Below are 19,296 nucleotides of genomic sequence, written 5' to 3'. Positions count from 1 at the left end.
TGGCTCAGCTACTGAGAGGTTTAATTTAGGACCATTAGAATAAAAGCACCACATGAAGACTGAAGGGCCAAAGCAGCTTAATCCAGTTCTAATGGAGAGAGACAGACTGCAGTGATAGAGGAGTGTAAGGATGAGTGACCGCCATCAACATGAACCCTTACGTTTGTCAAATGAGGACACGGCTAGCTCCACTATACACACATCAGAGGATTACTGTAGTTTAGTTTAACTAATCTTAACTCAGAATACTTTATTTTTCCTTCACAATAATTTAGTTGATTCAATTTAAGTGGTTTATTCTAACCAAACTTCAATTAGTTTAGTTTAATTTAGTGACTGAGTAATTTAGTTTATCTTAACTAAGCGTCACTTAGTTTAGATTGTTTTAGTTTATTTATTTATTTATTTATTTATTTATTTTCATTGTTTGTTTGCTTTAGAATAAAGTTCTTTCTTAGTTCAGTCAGGCTTACTTTAGCTTCACTTTGTATATTTTATTCTATTTTAGTTCAGTTCACTTTAATTTAGTGAACCTTCACTGGGCATATTATCTCCTTTTTTATTTTCATCTCAGTATGTTTTGTTTAGTTTGCTTTATTTGGTTACTGATTTGTTAACTTCTATTTTAATAAAATGGCATTTATTTACTCTGGTTATTTAATTTACATTAATCAAAATTAGTTTCTGCAAAGTTCTATTTATTGTATTTTAAGTTAGTTTATTTGTTACATAAGATTGTTACTCATGGCGAGATTGGAACTTGGATTTAAGTTTTGTTGTCATAACAACATAAGATTTTTTAGTTTAATAGCATAAAGAACATGTAAATATTGTAGTGTGGATGAGCCGTGAAATAAGGGTTATTGAAGTCTTGTCAGAATTCGCCTTTTATTGCCGAACATGGGAAGCAGGACAATCGCACACAGTGCTCTTAAACACCATCCACACTGTCAGCACGTGAACTAACACACTCCTTTTCCTCCCGCCCACACTTATATATCCCCGTTCTACTCCCGCCAACCACGAACTAACGCGAGAGTGAGGACACAACAGAAGGAAACGTCACAATCACATACATTAATTCAGGGCGGCAAACACACACGGAAACACCCAACGTGGCAACCCAGACATGGCAACATAGAACACATTAAGGCTGGATTCACCGGCATCACAATATAAAGCTTGTGACACGGTGGAAGAATTAAGAGTAATGTGGCCAAAAATGTCAACACGTCAGTTAGCGTGAAACTTAATAAAATAAATCAAGTTTTATACAAATATTATTTGAAAACTTAATTGGAATATTTTTTTTTTCAGTGACACGGTGATGATGACCATTCCATAAGGTCCATGGCTCACTTCCTCACATCAACCTGTCCTTATAATAATAATAATAATAATAATAAAGATTTGAAAAAACTTCCCTTCAATACATTTGTGTTTTCTTTGCTCTTTGATAAGATTCATCTTCATGTTTATGCTGAAAGGTGCACTGTGACAAGGTGAATGATGGGGTTAAAGCGCCATCTAGTGGATGGTACCAGTATATTACTTTTAACCAGAGAATTTCCATTTACAGATTAATCACTGGTTTTTACGAACTTCAACAAAAATCTCTTCATGTAAATATTGAGCATTTATCACAGAATGTCGGTTTCATTACAACATTATGAAAATAAAATGTGTTATCATCTTGATACCGTTTTTTATTTTTATATATATTTTTTTAATGATAACATGATGGATGTGTGTAGTTTATTTGTTAACTTGTGAGGTTTGTGGTCAGGTGGGCGAGCGTCAGCCCTGCACAGACACACAGACACACACAGACACACTGAAGTGCGTCTGTGGAGGTGCGCACTGAGCGGCCCGCCCGGTTCTGCAGAGGACGGAGACGGAGCCTCACAGCCCCAACCACCGCCACGTCCTGCCGCAGACTACCCTGGACCGGGAGGCAGGCTGAGAGCCATGGCTGAGTCCAACCCGTTCCGGGGCTTCCCTCGCCTGCGCCGGGCCGCGGTAAGCATCACATTCCACTGGGAGAGGAGAGGAGATGAGAAGAGGAGAGGAGAGGAGAGGAGAGGAGAAGAGGAGAGGAGAAGAGGAGATGAGGAGAGGAGACTGCAGCAGAGATGCTCTGATCTCAGCACTGGTTCCCACTGCGACACTGGGACAGGGGTGTGTGCAAACTGCACTGGAGGTCCAAACACAGTGCAGACAGCGGTCATAGATAGAGATATAAAGACATAGATATAGACAGACAGAGGCTGAGCAAAGTCAACCAGGGACGAACCAATGACAAACGTGTCAGTGCGTGTTTCTGACTGACTGGAAGATGCTGTGTCAGCTCTAGCCCTGCACATTACTCACTGTAACTTCTGATGCTTTATGTAACAGATTTGGAACGTCAATGTGTGATTAATGTTCATTCAAATATACTAAGGTGTAAATAACGCAGTTAGTATTAAAGGCCTATGAAGGGAAGCTGCTTTTAAAGGGCACTGCAAGGTTCATTATTTCGTCTCATAAGTGGAAGAGATGTTAGCATGCACATGGTCCCAGTTTGGAATCATTGAAACCATGGTTTTTCAACCTTGGGCTCGGGACCCCATGTGGGGTTGCCTGGGTTTAAATGGGCTCTCCTTAAATTCATGAAAAATTCAAATAGATTTTTGGAAATTTTTAAATTATCATTCTATTATTATAATTTTTTTTGTATTGAAACAACACAGGGATGCACAGTGACTCACAACAACAAAAGCTCCTGGGTTCAAGCCTTGTGGTGGACACTTAATGGGTCTTTTCTGTGGGAAGTTTGCATGTTCTCCCCATGCTGCGTGGGTTTCCTCTGAGCACTCAGGCTTCCTACCACAATCCAAAAACATGACTGATTGGAGTTTCGAAATGGCCTATAGGTGTGAATGTGAGTGTGAGTAGTTGTGTGTCTGTTTGTGCGTTGCCATGCAATGGACTGGCGCCCTGTCCAGGGTGTACCCCCGCCTATAACTGGAGATAGGCACCAGTAGACCCCCGTGACCCTGAAAACAAGAAGAAGCGGGTCAGAAAATATATAACAAACAACTGTATTCTATACTTTCACTTTGTCAAATATAAATCTAGTTCAGAGCTAATGGCCACAGAGTCCCTTCATGGCCTGTTGAGATCCTTAATGAGCCTCAGCGACTGATAAAACATGACATTTGTTTACATCTATAAATAAAGACACTGGATTAACCATAATTCCAGAGTTACTGACAAGTGAATCAAATAACACAGGTCATCTCACAGGAAAGTAAGTGTATAAAATAAAAATCCATATTGTTATTCTGCTGTGTAAAAACAACTTTCCAAACTGCAGCTGTTGTTAAGTGTTTCTGGTGTTTAGTGGTTTAGATCCCTGGGCAAGGAAAGAAAGCCAAGTACTGTTGGAAACAATAGTTCATTAGCAGAAAATGGTTGCTTGTGTGGTCAGATCGAACTGAAAAGCTTCTGTTAGTCCAAACTGCTGGAGACCATAATGATATGAAAACGTGTTTTTCTGTGAAAAGGACTGTGTAATAAAGTATCAGGTAGATTGTTGCTGAGTCATCTGGAAAGTGAAGACATCATGGAATTGTAGATATTGGATAGATTGTGTCTCCATCCTGTGCAATATAGGTTTTGGTTGCTGAATATTCATATTCCCCGACACAGTTTATTGTATTTTCTCTACTTTCTTTCATTCTCCATACATATATAATTCATTGTGGATGTCATTGACTCAATGGATGCTTTTGAATCTGTGTTGGTTATTGTTGTTCAAACCCCAACACATAACGAAATGATCATTTCATCCTAATTATGTGACTATGTCCACTTGAGTCCACTGACCAATTTAATTGTTTACTTCCTATTTTGTTTATTTTCCACCAAAAGAAGTTGAAATTAGACCATTTTATTCATTTTCCAGACTTCATTTCCGGGCAATCTGCATCTGGTTTTGGTGCTTCGCCCCAACAGCTTGTTTAGCCCCGCCCCCAGCCCATCCTCCAGCACTGACCTAGGCTTTCGCTTTAGCCAGGATGACTTTCTGTTGAAGATGCCGGTAAGACAGACAATGCCAAATTCTTCTTCTTCTATAATAAAAACCTATATAAGGTTTAATTCAGGCTTTTTGTTTATTTATTTATTAAGGTGGTGATGCTGCGTTCGGTTGGTGACCTTCTGCGTTACATTGACGAACACCACCTGACCTCGGATTTTGCCGCCAAAGTGGAATACTGCCACAGTGACTGGGTCGTCCTCCGCGCAGTATGGACTTCTTCTCATTAGATGGACTTTCTCCATAAAACCTAAACCAGTTTGCATATCAGTCATATTCTCTTCTTCGCAGTCCATTGAGACATTTGCTGTAACAGTGAAGGAGATCGCCCAGCTGCTGCAGGCCTTTGGATCTGAGCTGTCTGAGACTGAACTTCCAGATGAAGCAAATGCCATTGAATTCCTGCTGCATTCACACACACACCGATACAGGCAGATGAAGGTTGTCGTTGCCTCTGCATTGGTTTGTCACGTAGTTTCTAAGCTTTGTCTCTTATGATTCTGTGGACTTTTTTTCAGGATGACATCAGGAGTGTGCTAAAGGAAGGACGTCTGCTGATGTCCAACCTGGAGACGGTCAAAGCCTCCAAAAAAGAGACGGAGGAGGAGAGCGAAATACAAGCAGACATGAAAACTGTCCATAGGTACAGTTTGAAACAGCATGACATTTGTAGACCTTCTGCATAAAGAGAGTGCTTGCTTTTTTATTGTCATGTGTGCATGTGCTGTTAGGCTTTTGGCTCAGCTTAGAGACATGGAGGAAGCCTTTGATGGATTCTTTGAAAAACACCATCTGAAGCTCCAGCAGTACCTCCAACTTCTCCACTACGAAATCAATTTTCAGCAGGTCGGACAATCCTCGCCTCTCCCTGCATTCAACACTAACTGGTTTCTTTGTCGACCTTCATTTGCATTGTGTCTCTGTGTGTGTGTCTCTGTGTGTGTGTGTGTGTGTGTGTGTGTGCTCGCAGATGGAGGAGGTGCTGGAGCAGCTGTCTGTCCAGGAGAAGGCCATCGACTCTTTGGGAACCACAGTGGTTCAAACAGAGCAGCGGCTGAAAGACTTGGAAACGCTGGACAAACGTGCCGAGGTCACAGACACACACAAGCATTAACAAAACACTCATCAGAACACTTAAACAAGGGGATCGTCTGCTGTTTTTGTTCCACAGATTCTGGGAACCTGAGGATACTGGGTTACATAAAGATTAGTGATTATCAGATCACAAATGTGATTTCCTTTACCAGCTAAATAGATAAAACTAATAACCCTACTATAATCTGATGAATATATTGTGTATTTTATGAGGTCTATGAATAGACTATTAAAATGATCTTATCGACCAAGTATAATAAATAATTAAGAGATAAATGAAAGACTATCTTTTATTGACATGTTGTGTACGTGTTGGCCTCTAAACTCTATTCTGCAGCTAGAGCAACAGTAGTTTATACACTTCAACCTTTAGGGTAATCAAGAGTTAGGGTTAGGGTAATGCACGACACTTAATGACAGCCTTCATGACACCTTAATCATGCTAACGACAGGTGTCACGTCATAATAATGACAGCGTAATGTCAGCCTTTATCTATAAAACTTCAACTAAAGTGTCACCCAGTTTTTCTCTTTTTTTGAGAACCTGTGCAGTTGGATACGTGTTGTTTATATGTCAACAGGTTTGGCACCATAAAGGCTAAATCTTTATTTGGGCCAGTTATTGAGGAATAAAACATTTTTCCACTCTATACAGATAATTATGCCTTAATATTTGTGTATGTGTGTGTGTGTGCAACAGGATGAGATGGCTCGTGCCCAGGTGTTGATCCTGCACGGTCACCAGTTAGCAACCAACCACCACTACGCGCTGGCCCTCATTGTGCAGCGCTGTAACGAGCTGCGACATCTCTGTGATGTCATCACCACCTCCATACGAAGCAAGAGAGCCTCTCTCACTCGAGCACGAGACCTTCTGCTTCGCCTCGAGGAGGTCGGAAACATGTTATTTACATTTTATATTGTTTTAAATATCTGTGATAAATAACGGTGAAATAGTGAGTGAGTTATGAAGGTAGTTAGGTTGTTTTAATGTAATGCACTGTTCATTTGAGGACATCTTCAGGCATACAGGAAGACCTCGGTTATTTGTCAGACCAAACGAACTCATGTCTTAGCAAATCTTCCATTGGATGAAAAGGCCTCACACAAACCAAACGCCATAAAGTGAAACAGCCTCAGGCTTCAAAATAAATGTCATCAGACTCGACGGCCTCAGGCTACAAAACACGACATTACATTTTATTTTGAAGGAACCAGAAGCACACATGACGAAGTAAGTTAAATAGCCGTTCTTTCCTTTTATTTTTTAAAAGTTAAGATATATCAACTAGGAGTGTGACGATATCTCGATACGGCGATATATCGCAATTTTTTTCTTCGCACGATCAATTATCGATATGCTCGCGCTAAGTATCAATTTTTTAAATTTTAATTTATTTTTTTTTATTTTTTTCAAATCCTTTTCTGCTTTTTCACTAAAATGTGCAGGTAGGTCTTCACAGAAACTTTGTCACCATTTGTTGAAGGAACCAATATCTTGTTTACTGTAATATTGCACTATAATGGTGTCACTGGTAAGAAAGCACTATTGGAGATACTCTTTGTCTTGTTATGTCATAGATTATCGTAGATTGATTTCTGACCAATATATCGATAATTATAGTATTGTCATATCGTGAGATAATTGTTATCGCAAGCTTTGTATTGTGTATCGTATCGTATCGTGAGGTACCCAGAGGTTCCAACCCCTAATATCAACGTATTGTTTGATTAATAAATACATGGTTAAATGAAACGTTGATATATCTTAGCCTTTAAAAATAAATAGAAAACAACAGCTTTCAACTTACTGTCATATCCGAAACAGCACATATTGATGACGTCATGTTTATTTCTGATTTTTTCAAAATACGTCATGTTGTGTTTTACGGTTTTATTTGAGGCCATTTAGTCTCTTGACTTTTATTTTGAAGCCTGAGGCCGTTTCATTTGGAAGGCGTTTTGTATGACAAGTGAGGCTGTTTGGTCTGACAAATGACAGAGGTTTTCCTGATACGTGATATCTCGATCTGAGACCTGAGGATGTCCTAAAATATACACCGTAATACGGTGTTTTGTTATGTCTCTTGTTTTTTTGAGCAGGCCCTTCACTGGTGTGATGAGGGAGCTTATCTGCTCGCCAGTCAGATGGTAGACAAGTTCCAAACCAGAGAAGGGGCTCAGGAGGCGTTGCAGTACCTGTGTCTCCACCAGGAGAGGGCGCCATCTGCACTGAAAAACAACCAAGACACTCTGAGTCTTGAGTTTCATGCCATCCTCACTCCACAGATGCAGGTACTGTAGCCTCACACTAACAGAGAAGGGAGATCCCCCCCCTCCCCCCCTGCCTAAAGTTCCACTTTGTGCCCTTTGCAGTCTCAGATCGCCACGGTAACAGAGAAACTGAACTCAATGCAGTCCATGATCAAAAACAGGGAGCAATGCCTGAGGAAACTGGCCGATGTTCAGGTGCGACCGATACAGTTAGTGGCCCCCAGGCCGGAGCAGGATCAGACCTTGCTGCGGTGCAAATCCCCCCTCTTCTCCCCTAAACATGGTACGACCTCTACTAACAGCCTTACTCACATGGTCTTCTGTCAAAACATTTCGTTTTTTACTACTTTTTACTGCAGTTTTTGCTACAATGTTTCTATTTGAGATGATTTAAAGTGTCATATTAAGTCTAAATCATGAATAACAATATATACAGTAATATACAGTAAGTGTTTGTTCCCATCCTTATTTTGTACTTTTGCATGTTTTCCACACTTAAATGTTTCTGATCATCAAACAAATGTAAACATTAGTCAAAGATAACACAAGTAAACACAAAATGCAGTTTTTAAATAAAGGGTTTTATTAATGAGGGAGAAAAAAATCCAAAGCTACATGGCCCTGTGTGAAGAAGTGTTTGCCCCCTAAACCTAATAACTGGTTGGACCACCCTTAGCAGCAACTACTGCAATCAAGCGTTTGTGATAACTTGCAATGAGTCTTTTACAACGCTGTGGAAGAATTTTGGCCCACTCATCTTTGCAGAATTGTTGTAATTCAGCCACATTGGAGGGTTTTCAAGCATGAACCGCCTTTTTGAGGTCATGTCACAGCATCTCAATAGGATTGAGGTCAGGACTTTGACTAGGCCATTCCAAAGTCTTCATTTTGTTTTTCTTCAGCCATTCAGAAGTGGACTTGCTGGTGTGTTTTGGATCATTGTCCTGCTGTAGAACCCAAGTTTGCTTCAGCATGAGGTCACAAACAGATGGCCGGACATTCTCCTTCAGATCTTTGGGTAGAAAGCATAATTTATGCTTCCATTTATCACAGCAAATCTTCCAGGTCCTGAAGCAACAAAACAGCCCCAGACCATCACACTGCCACCACCATATTTTACTGATGGTATGATGTTCTTTTTCTGAAATGTGGTGTTACTTTTAGATCTAATGGGACACAGACTTTCCAAAAAGTTAAACTTTTGTCTTGTCAGTCCACAAAATAATCATCATTTGACTAATGGTTAAATTTGTTTGATGAACTGAAACATTTAAGTGTGGAAAACATGCAAAAACGTAAGAAATCAGGAAGGGGGCAAAAACTTTCACACCACTTTATATATATATATATATATATATATATATATATATATACTGTATATATAAGTTGGACTGACAACATCTGTTTTTTCCTAAAATAGATTTTAGTGCTCTGTCAACATTATTGCATTCATTACTGGAAAATTGATTGTACAAGTGGGTAGAAAGACATTTTGAAGTGCACTTTAAACACCTCTGGTTGTAGTATCTGCAGTACCTCTTTAAAGCAGCAATACTTTTAACACAATCCAATCAATACTGGATGACAAGTCACGAAGCAATAAAATGTAATGTAATCTAATAAAGTGGAAATACAAAGAGTAATCAACATGTGAACGTTGAATGGCTGAAATCTCTAAAATGGTGACGTGATGTGTTTGAGGGCATATAAATGACCCCAAAAACATTTCTTCTGCAGATTAGTAACGTTGTTATATGTCCACGACAAATTTCAGCTTTAGACTGATCATGCATTCATGTGATGGGTTGTGTATTGTTTAAACCTTCAATGTGAGCCCCTCATGACCACGAACCACTAATTGAAACTTTCTGCATGTCCGTTCTGCTTTCAGAAACCTTTAATGGGGCGCTGATTTTCAAAAAGAAACATTTAAGCCATTAAAAACATAGTTTTAATGGCCTAATTCCATTAAATCCATTAAAGCATAATTTGTATGCTTAATTCACAGTTTTTAATGAGTTACTGTTGTAACATTAGTGTGTTCACTCCAATAAACCTTTTTTTGTTTTTGTTTTTGCTCAAAATCACTTTGATTTGTCTGTGCTGATTTGAAGTCCAATAAGGTGATGGTAACAGAAAACATTGACATTTTACTGGCTTTGTAGCTGCCATCAGCATTAGTTTAAGTGCCACAGTCCAAAGGGTTAAAGCCAATATGAAAACACAACCAAAATAATAATAATAATAATAATGATAAAGTGTATACTTGTTCACTTCATGTGTGTGTATGGTCTTTGCATGCGTGATGCTCTCTGCAGGGGTTGACTTTAATGTCTTGAACTCAAAGTTCTCCTTTGACCTGCTTCCTGGCAAAAGACCTGGAAGAAAGAGCAACAGTCAGCCCAAGGTTTGTGTTTCTATGTTTGTATTTATTTATCAATGCAACAAGCTATCCATCATAAAAGACAGACAGTCTTAAATTGTTTATTTTCACCTACTGAAGTAATTCTTCCGACATGCCATCGATGATCCAAGCCACAAAACATCTGCTCACAGTGAATGGTCTGTGATGACAGGTTTGTTTTATGGCCATTTTGTCAGATAGAGGTGATGCACGATTACCAAGGCAACCGCAGCTGCCTGTATGGCACCAACCCTGAAACAGACTCCGAGGCGGAGGACAATCCAGAGCAGGTCACTCGGTATGAAATCTTTTGAGTCCACAAACCTTCATCTTGACCCCAGACTCTAATCTTGTAGTTTGTGCACAAAAGAGTGTGTTTGACCCACATAGACACTGATGCTCCAATTCACGTTAGTAACACAGAGTAATATTTTATATATTTGTATTTTTCATATTTCTAGCCATATAATGAAGGAGCTGATAGCGACAGAGAGGATTTACGTGGATGAACTTCTGTCAGTTCTTCTGGTGAGTTCCTTGTGTTTGTTGGTTTTCTCTTACAGAAAAAAACTGCTTTTCACATCTTTTTCTGATCTTTTTGTGTCGTCCAACACACTCCGCACATCAGGGCTACAGGGCAGAAATGGAGGACCCCTCAGTGTGTAACCTCCTTCCTTCAGCTCTGTGCAGCCAGAAAGACATTCTGTTTGGCAACATGCCCGAGATTTACCAGTTTCACAGCAGGCGAGACATATTCTGAGCTCACAAGCTGTCACTTTCAAACCCTCCTGCGTATTTTCCTGCTGATTTTCCATTTCCTCTCCAGAGTTTTCCTCCAAGATCTGCAGAGCTGCCTGGAAACACCAGAGAATGTTGGGTCTTGCTTCCTGCAACGGGTGAGGGACGAATGAGAGATGTGATAACATTATTATGCGTTCATGTAGCTCATTAGATTGGGTTTGTTTCATGTGCAAACAGAAGGAAAGGTTCCAGGTTTATGAACGTTACTGCCAAAACAAACCTCGCTCCGACTCACTCTGGAGGCAATTCTCGGATTTGCCCTTTTTTCAGGTAAATGCTTTTATCAATACTACTTGCACGTGTAACTCATGTGTTAAATAATGGGGTTTTTTTCCCCACATTTGAATCATTTCAGGAGTGTCAGAAGAAGCTGGACCACAAGTTGGGTTTGGACTCTTATCTCCTGAAACCAGTGCAGCGCCTCACAAAGTATCAGCTGCTCCTCAAGGTATTGCACACAGTGATGAATCAGGACACACAAAGAAGGCTTATCATGGTAGTGCAGATAGTTTCCTGAATTGATGTAATTTGTTTGCAGGTCTGCTTTCATTCAAAAGCCTAACACAACTTAGAGAGCTACACGCTAATGTGGGAAGAAAAAAAAACATAGGACAGACATGTGCAACTGGTGGCCACATCCTCAAATCAAATACACAAAAGGACTCAAAAAATGCACAAAAGTACAATAGAAACAGATGAAACATTTCCAAAAACACATATAAATGAGCAAAAAAAATACACTATAACAAAAAATTCAGACATGGGTGAGTCTAATTCTGTTTTTTTTTTTTAAATGATAATAATAATTTTAAAAAAAAACACTAAATAACTGAAAAGTTACAGAATAGGACGCCAAAATATAAAACAGACTACTGAAACCCCTAAACTGAGAACAGAAACACACAAAACCAGAACAAAAACACACAAATTGACAAAAAAAAACCCACAAGATATACTCCAAAACGAATCACTTACTCACACACAGATAATAGTTATGATTGACTAGAACTAAAGTCAAATACAACTAAAAGAAAACCTTACAGACAAAAACAACACCCACTGCGACAGTACATGACTAAATGTTAATGAAATAAACAAATGATTTCATATCCTTAAACCTATACCACGAGAAACCATTTTGGCATTTTAACTATGAAGAAAGATGGACGTTACTATCATCCGAAAAGTTTAATTACCTTGTCACACTATAGTGTAACAGAGTTCTGCTCATTATAATCAGAATAAAAAGGTTAAGGGAATTGTGCAGGAATTACATTTACATTCATTTCCACATTGGGTTTTTTTTTTTTTTATCTCATATCTCATTTATCTCATTTATAATAGTAGAAGTATAGAAGTATGGACATAGGAAGAGGAAAACTACAGTCTCCAGCTGCACAAACAACAGATACATTTCATTTATTGTACAGCAGACCGACTGGTTGGAATATAGATTTCCATAAATGCAGACAGATGTCAGGTTTGACTGGATTAGATCAGCTGTTATTGTGTGCGTCTGTTCTGGTTCAGGAGTTTTTAAAGCACTGTGCTGAGGAGCGATACCGATGTGAGCTTCAGGAAGCTTTGGACTGCATGCTGGAGCTGCTCAAGGCCGTCAACGACTCCATGCATCAGATCGCCATCACCGGATACCAGGTAGCCTCCAGAGGAAGCATTTACACAGAGGCTTTGATGTAGTAAAACTTTAACTGTTAAAGTGGTCAGACACTCAGGAGTTTCTACAAGAGTCCCTAATAAAGTGTTTGCTGACATTGCATTTTTCTCCATCTCTGTGATTCAGGGGGAGCTCGGTCAGCTGGGTCGGATGGTGATTCAGGGAGGCTTCAGTGTGTGGATCAGCCACAAAAGGGCCGCAGTGCGAATGAAGGAGCTGGCCAGGTTCAAACCTATGCAGAGGCACCTGTTCCTCTACGAACACGCACTGCTTTTCTGCAAACGGAGAGACGAGGATTGTCAAGACAGGACGTCCATCTACAGCTTTAAATCCTGCCTCAGGGTAACAAGACTTCACATAGAAACCAGTGGCAACTTTGACAGCACAATTGGATTTAGTTTTACTAATGTTCTTTTGACTAAAATGCAACAAAATATAATCTTCAAGATTATTTCAGTTATAATTCCCTGCTATGCCAATAGCATAAGCTGGCAACTACAGTAGGTAACACTAAATAAGCATTACAATCAACCAGTTAGTTTCACCACAGTGGGCCATTCATAGTGCCTCCACTTCAATATAACAGAAGAGTTTATCCATTTTTTTTTTTTTTTAATTGCATTTACCAACCTGATATTGATGTTTTTAAATACACACTGACGGATTTGATGTAATCAATGTGAGTCGACAAAAGCAAAAATATATTTTAATACAGTTTTTAATCAACAAGTGATTTTAAATTAGTCCTAGCCTAGTTAGTGTCACTCGGGAAAAAAAAAAAAAAAAAATAGCAATGATGTTAGTCAACAAAATGAACACTGGTAGAAATGTGTGGAAACTCCAGCTGAAGGTTTAATAATTGTGGTGTAAAGTCTGCATTTATTAACCCTTCATTGGTTCATCAGTGAGAGAGTTTTTAAACAATACTGTACACTTCATCAATACATTAACATGCCATGATGTGTCCATGTCTGACATATATTCAAACAACTTTAAACGTAACATAGTGGACTTTTACATATTTCTAAAGTTCTGCTGACATGTTCAATTCCTGATGCTCTCTCTCTCCTCATTAGATGAGTTCAGTTGGATTCACTGAAAATGTGAAAGGAGACGTGAAGAAGTTTGAAATCTGGTACAGTGGCAGGGAGGTGGTGTACATTGTGCAGGTGAATAACTCATTTACATGTGAGCCCTCACATACAGTAGATGCTCAGACTGTTGTGATGTCTGCAGTGCTCTATGTGTCTGTGTTCAGGCTCCCACGGTGGAGGTGAAAGTTTCCTGGCTCACCGAGATCCGGAAAATCCTCAGCAACCAGAAAAGGCTACAACAAGGTTTACTTTTTTTTTTTTTTTTAGCTATGGTTTAGCTTCTGTTAAATGTTTTAATCCAGATTTATAATATTGTCCCTCACTGTCTATCAGTGTTTTCCTGTATTTTAGGCCTCTTGAATGATGCTTTAAAGGTTCTGCTTCCATATGTTTAGTTTGCACATTCACTTTTCACAGACGACCCTCCGAGCCTCCAGCTTTCCGACAATCTGCTCTCCAACAGGTGATTCTCTATGCACGATGCCATTATGGATCGCAAGAAATTGAACTGCATGAAAATAACGTGTTTAAAGAAAACATCTTAAGTCAGCCCTAACAATGTATTTATTTGTTTTCTATTGAGTAGGTGTCTGTAGAAAGATGAGGGCTCTCAGGACAGATACTGTATAGAAGAACATGTGAGGGACCCATAGCATGCATGCACGAAGGTCCTGGAAGAGAAAAGACACTTTCTGATGTTTCTGTGAGTTAAAGTGAGTTATGTGAGAATTCACATTACCAGGACAAATCACATGTTTGCTCAGGAAGAACATGCAGACAGAAAGATGACACTAGGAAGCTAACTCAGTCGGATTTATAAAGTTAGTCTGAGAAATGTGGTGCCAACATTACACTTTCAGCCATCACTAACTTTTTAAATGTATTTACATTTATATGTGGCTGAGCGACCTATCTATGGCTTTTTCAGCCAGTTAGTAGCACCGTCTCGGGAGTAAAAATTAGATTTTGTCATAAAAGACATTGTTGAGCCAATGTTTGTATTAATATTTATAAATTTGCATTTGTTTTAGAAGGGAATTTAGGGTTTGTGCTTTTTGTGGTGGGTAGATAAGCTTCAAACATACCCATATATAATTTCAATAAAAACAATTCATTTTTAAAGCTTTCCTATTGATAAATCCAAGTAAATCTACCCACTGTGTAAAGCAGAAGCCTCCTATAATGACATGTCAGTAGAGATTGCTGCAGATTTCCATATATTTCAGTGTATTGCCACACGCTGGAATACATGCATCGTATGAAATCTCTACTCAGTGAATGGGGATGAGCTTGTTTTGTGACATGGTGGATGTTGTTGTTGTTTTGTTTGTTTGTGGTGGTGGTTGTGTCTCGTTGCCATGGTGATGCGTTCTCAGTGCATCCCAGGTGTGTGTGTCTTGGGGCGACACGCCGGTGGGAGGCTGCTCAGCGTGTTTCCCTGTTCCTCACAGCTCGTCCGCCACAAGCCACTCCCATAAGCTGCGAGGGGAGGAGTCCACTCACAGTAGCCCCGCCCACTCTTACCCTGTGGTTCATTCGCCGCGACGAAGTGAGTTTCCTTCACAATTTCAAAGTAAAATGCAGAGTGAATGCCCCTGAACCTGTTTTTCAACCATGGTGTCAGGACCTGAAATGTCTACTAATTGGTAAAAAAAAAAATTAAAAAAAAATGCTCATAATTATATATTTACTTTTTTTGTAAATAAATATCAAACTGTTTTCTATACTTAAACTCTCCCCAATAAAAATATCTGAGGTGGTGCATCTTGTTGTTTTGTGACTTTGTGCACTAATCCTGGCTACTCTGTACACTTCAATAAACATGATCAATGACTAATTCTAGAAAAAAAATGTGTTTATCTCTTGAAAAAACAATAATTGTGGAAATAAATCACTGTGGCATATTTGCATGGCACCACTAATGTGTTTTTGTGTATTAAATAATCTCAGTGACAGGTTTGTTTCTCCTGTCCTCTTTAGGTTGGCCTGTCCCTACTCACTCAGTGGCGATTTGTGACGGTCTAGAAGACTGGGGTGCAACAGACTTGTCCACCCTGTCAGACTCAGAGGAAGAGGAGGATCAGCCTGCACCGCTGGTGCGAGCATGTTTTTTTATACACACGCACAGAACATCATCAGATTTCCTCCCATATTAAAGGGAGCGTTACATTTTTAGCTGTATATTGATCAACTTTTCAAGGGAAAACAATGTGAGATCAGATAGAAAATTGTCCAAATAATTTGTGAGGCACAGTTTGTTGCATGTGTCCATCAGACACATGAACATTTTGTCAAACAATGACAGAGATTCTAAACTAGTGGGTCACACAGTGGGTTTCCAGCTTGTGCTTTTATTTTGAAGGGGATTACTGAGTGCACACTTGTAGCAAAAATTTGACACTTGGTTTAAACACAAGCAAAAACATTGTTTAGCTACTGATAAGGTAAGCAAAAATAAATTACACAATTTTAATACATTCTGGAATTGCACCTTTTTATTTTTAATGTTTGTTGAATGCAATTGTTTTCTTTACATTTTATGGCTTGTTCCTTAAAAACTTTTTTTTTTTGCACAGATGCAATACTTTCTTTTCAAGCATCATCACCTGTTACATTAATCTGGTCATTAAACCTTTAAATGTGTTTTTTTTTTATTTTGCAAAATGGTCATGAAGTGTTTCCTTGCATTTTGTCTTCTGCTGCAGGTGGCAGGCAGGTACAGAGTCATGGTGGACAGCAGCATGGCAAGCAACGATGACATCATCTTTAATAGTGGTGATGTCATCCAGCTTCTGCATGAGGAGTCTTCAGGAATATGGTAAAAACAGCTACACATTAATATAATAATGCACTGATTAAGAAACATAGAGAAGACATGGAAGCAATTCCAGCCGAACAAAGCTGTTCACATGCATTAAAAGCTACATTTACAATCAGTCTAAGCCATTTATTTGGGTTTGCTCAAGCTGGATGTAACCGCACTGACTAGTTTGTGCATCTGTGCGTGTTCACAGGATGGTAAGGAATGTAAGTCGTGGTGAACAGGGTCGCGTTTTGCCTGAAGACCTGCACAGGATTCTGGGAGAGACCTGCTGAGAGCCAATGGGACAGTTTTCTATCACTTTCCTTGGCTCATTTTATGGAAATCACACAGTCACAGGCACTCACACAACCACACGACAAACATGGACGTCTGAAGAAAAGCTACTGTAGCATCTAGCTGTGCACGACGATGTGAGATCAAGAAGAATGTGAAGGTGAAAGCACAAAAAAGCCATTTTGGATTTATAAGCTCTGGAAGACACACTGTGACTGATGGGAGGGACTACGCTAATCCATTTGTATTTTCCAACACACTCTCACAGAAGGCTGCCGTGGTTCTATTGTGCCAAAATATAGCGCTAAACATCTCTGCTTCCTGTGGGTGAAAAGCTTTATCGTGTAGCCTTAAATACGTGTTTCTTTCTGCTTAAGCCACAAGCTTTGCACCTGATGCAACATTTCTTCTTATTGTGTCTTCCATGTGTTTTTAGAGCGCACAAAGAAGTGAAGCTGAATGTTCTGCAGTGAGGAATGTAGTTATTCTGCCTTTCCTGATCTGGGTTGTTGGGTGCTAGAGTCTTTCCCAGCATATTCAGGGTGAACTGGTCTGCACTGGTCCATCCCAAGTCATGTAGGAGTTAGCATTAGTATGATTTCTTTGTTAAAATCCATGCCATAATAGCAGAGGCTCAGGTAAGATAACTGGACGTCTGATGTTGTATCGTGTACTTTTACAGCAGGGTTGGGGTCAATTACTTTTTAAAATTACAATTACGTCTTTAATTATCCATGTTCAATTACAACTCAATTATGATAATGGTAACCGGCATTTTTTCCAACTACTATCAAAAATACATTTATTTCTCCCTGAAAGTCAATTACAATTAATCACAATTACTGAGCCTTTCATAAACCCCATTAAACGTGACCTTCCTCTTGTGTTAGCTTCCTGTTAGCATCTCTTATTACTCTTATTATAATGGGTCAGCTTTACCCATGTCTTAAATCAGCTGTAAAATACACTAAAACATATTATCTATCATATAAATTGTTTCTTATCTGTTGGGTACCTTGTTAGGCTTCCTAATCAATGAAAAATCTTGGTATTAATATTTCTACCCCTAAATTTAAATGTATTAATTATAATTACAACAGCAACTGATATTTTCAAATACGATAACAATTATAATTACGTTGTAATTGTAGTTGATTATCAATCACGTGATTGCGATTATAATTGACTCCAACCCTGTTTTACAGCACAATCAAATCGATTAGCCTTCACTTTATACGGACACACAGATGGAGTCAACACAGCTAGGATGGAAGTCTGTTTTCCTGTGTAAATAATGCCGTTATAGACAAATGAAACTCATTTTTAGATGGTGTATAAAAACTTCACTGATGCAAACTATTTATTTTAGTTTTTTGAATAATAACACTTAGTTAGTGGATTATTCACTTTCTGAAAGTAAGCTTATTCCATTTTCATCATGTTCACTGCTGCCTTTTGTCGTCATGTGTTATTTTTTTCTGTTTAATTGGTGGTAATTCTGCTATTACCCATATAATGAATGCTATTTGTCTGCCAGTCTGTGCGATCAAAGCCCACGACTGCATTTCTGCCTCAGTGAGGTTAGACATACAGGTACATAATGGTGAAGCCATTTTTAGCAGCACTGCTCTGTAAACAACACAACAGGTTTACAATGAAGCTAATAAGGTGTGCTTTAAGTACAGACATTTAGCTTTAATAACAGGGCGTTTACATCTAATCTTGTGAAAAGTGGAGGAAATTCAACATTTAGTGCAAAGGTAATGAGGCAAACTAGAGTCATGATTTATGATTACAAAGCTTCCCTTTCATTATTTGATCACAAATGCCACTGAAGGCCATAAACATCACCAGACAGTCAGATCCTGGGTGATGTTATGCTGCAGTTTTTAGGAATTCAGGCATGTTACTGACTTTCCATTTCAGTGTTAGTTTGCATTGGTGCATAACACAGGTTTTTATCACGTTGAGACGTTAAATGTCATGTTTGTGTCAAAATTTTTTTGCAAACCTTTAGATTAATGTGACTACAGGGGACAATTGTTTGTAGTTTTCTTGTTAAACAAGTTGAAGTGTACAAAATAAGAGCAATATCTCCTCAGTGGCAGCCACAAAGTGCAGACAGATACAGAGGAATTGTCAACTCTTATTCAGTGTGTACATGCAAATGACAAAACCTAATATTTCAGATATAGTTGTCTGAAGATGTGTCTTGTTCACGATTAGCTGTTGATTCCCTGTAGTATTTATTGTCCTCAGTAACAGTAGAAATCTCTGCCAGTTTAGATCAATAAAAGCACCGTTAGCACTGTTTCACAGAGCGGTAAAGATTGTCCTGTAAATCTTTTGTGGTAATTAGATTTTATTAATGCATCCCAACACTTGTCGCAGTCATTAGAGCTTTGCTCAGTGTCTTCCAACAGTCTCCTAAAGGTGTTTGCTGCTTTTGCTCGTTTTGCACTTTTTTGATATTATCAATGATTCTGAACGCTTGTACATGAATGCACAATGTAAAATGTTATTTTATCAAATATATGAACAGGACTGATTGATCCAACTTGACTGCTGTTTTACTGTCTGACACCCAAACAGATACTACTGTTTTTTACGCTAATGTCACACTCAGTTAATCCTGGTTGCAGTTTTTTAAAATAATTAAGTGGCATTTACTTTTTACAATAAAAAGCAAAAATTAAGTTATTTGTTTTATTTTGGCTCGGTAAAGTAAAAAAGTGGATTTCAACAACACATTATGAAAGTTGTGCTGGTTGGAGG

At 38.8% G+C, this 19,296-nt stretch overlaps 1 protein-coding gene across 2 annotated transcripts; it reads left to right on the top strand.

Moving 5' to 3' along the window:
• Window positions 1–1,812: 1,812 nt before the first annotated feature.
• mcf2b (MCF.2 cell line derived transforming sequence b) lies at window positions 1,813–19,024 on the top strand. 2 transcript variants are annotated; one of them, XM_028467456.1, is made up of 26 exons: window positions 1,813–2,019; window positions 3,950–4,084; window positions 4,174–4,290; window positions 4,373–4,522; window positions 4,600–4,724; window positions 4,813–4,927; window positions 5,052–5,171; window positions 5,877–6,068; window positions 7,280–7,471; window positions 7,553–7,733; window positions 9,769–9,857; window positions 10,052–10,152; window positions 10,316–10,382; window positions 10,483–10,598; window positions 10,681–10,750; window positions 10,833–10,925; window positions 11,011–11,103; window positions 12,186–12,311; window positions 12,457–12,672; window positions 13,407–13,499; window positions 13,589–13,667; window positions 13,842–13,887; window positions 14,876–14,973; window positions 15,405–15,520; window positions 16,130–16,242; window positions 16,439–19,024. In XM_028467456.1, the coding sequence occupies exons 1-26, from the start codon at window positions 1,969–1,971 to the stop codon at window positions 16,518–16,520; spliced, it is 2,976 nt and encodes a 991-aa protein (XP_028323257.1). In that variant the 5' UTR covers window positions 1,813–1,968; the 3' UTR covers window positions 16,521–19,024. The 2 variants fall into 2 exon arrangements, with proteins under 2 accessions (XP_028323257.1, XP_028323256.1); XM_028467455.1 differs by having other exon boundaries at window positions 14,801–14,973.
• The last annotated feature ends 272 nt before the right edge of the window (window positions 19,025–19,296 follow it).

This window comes from Gouania willdenowi, chromosome 14, assembly GCF_900634775.1.
Source record: "Gouania willdenowi chromosome 14, fGouWil2.1, whole genome shotgun sequence".
Classification (NCBI taxonomy): Eukaryota; Metazoa; Chordata; class Actinopteri; order Blenniiformes; family Gobiesocidae; genus Gouania; species Gouania willdenowi.
The sequence above is the reverse complement of the archived record's forward strand: the minus strand, read 5'-3'. Positions and strand labels throughout refer to the sequence as shown.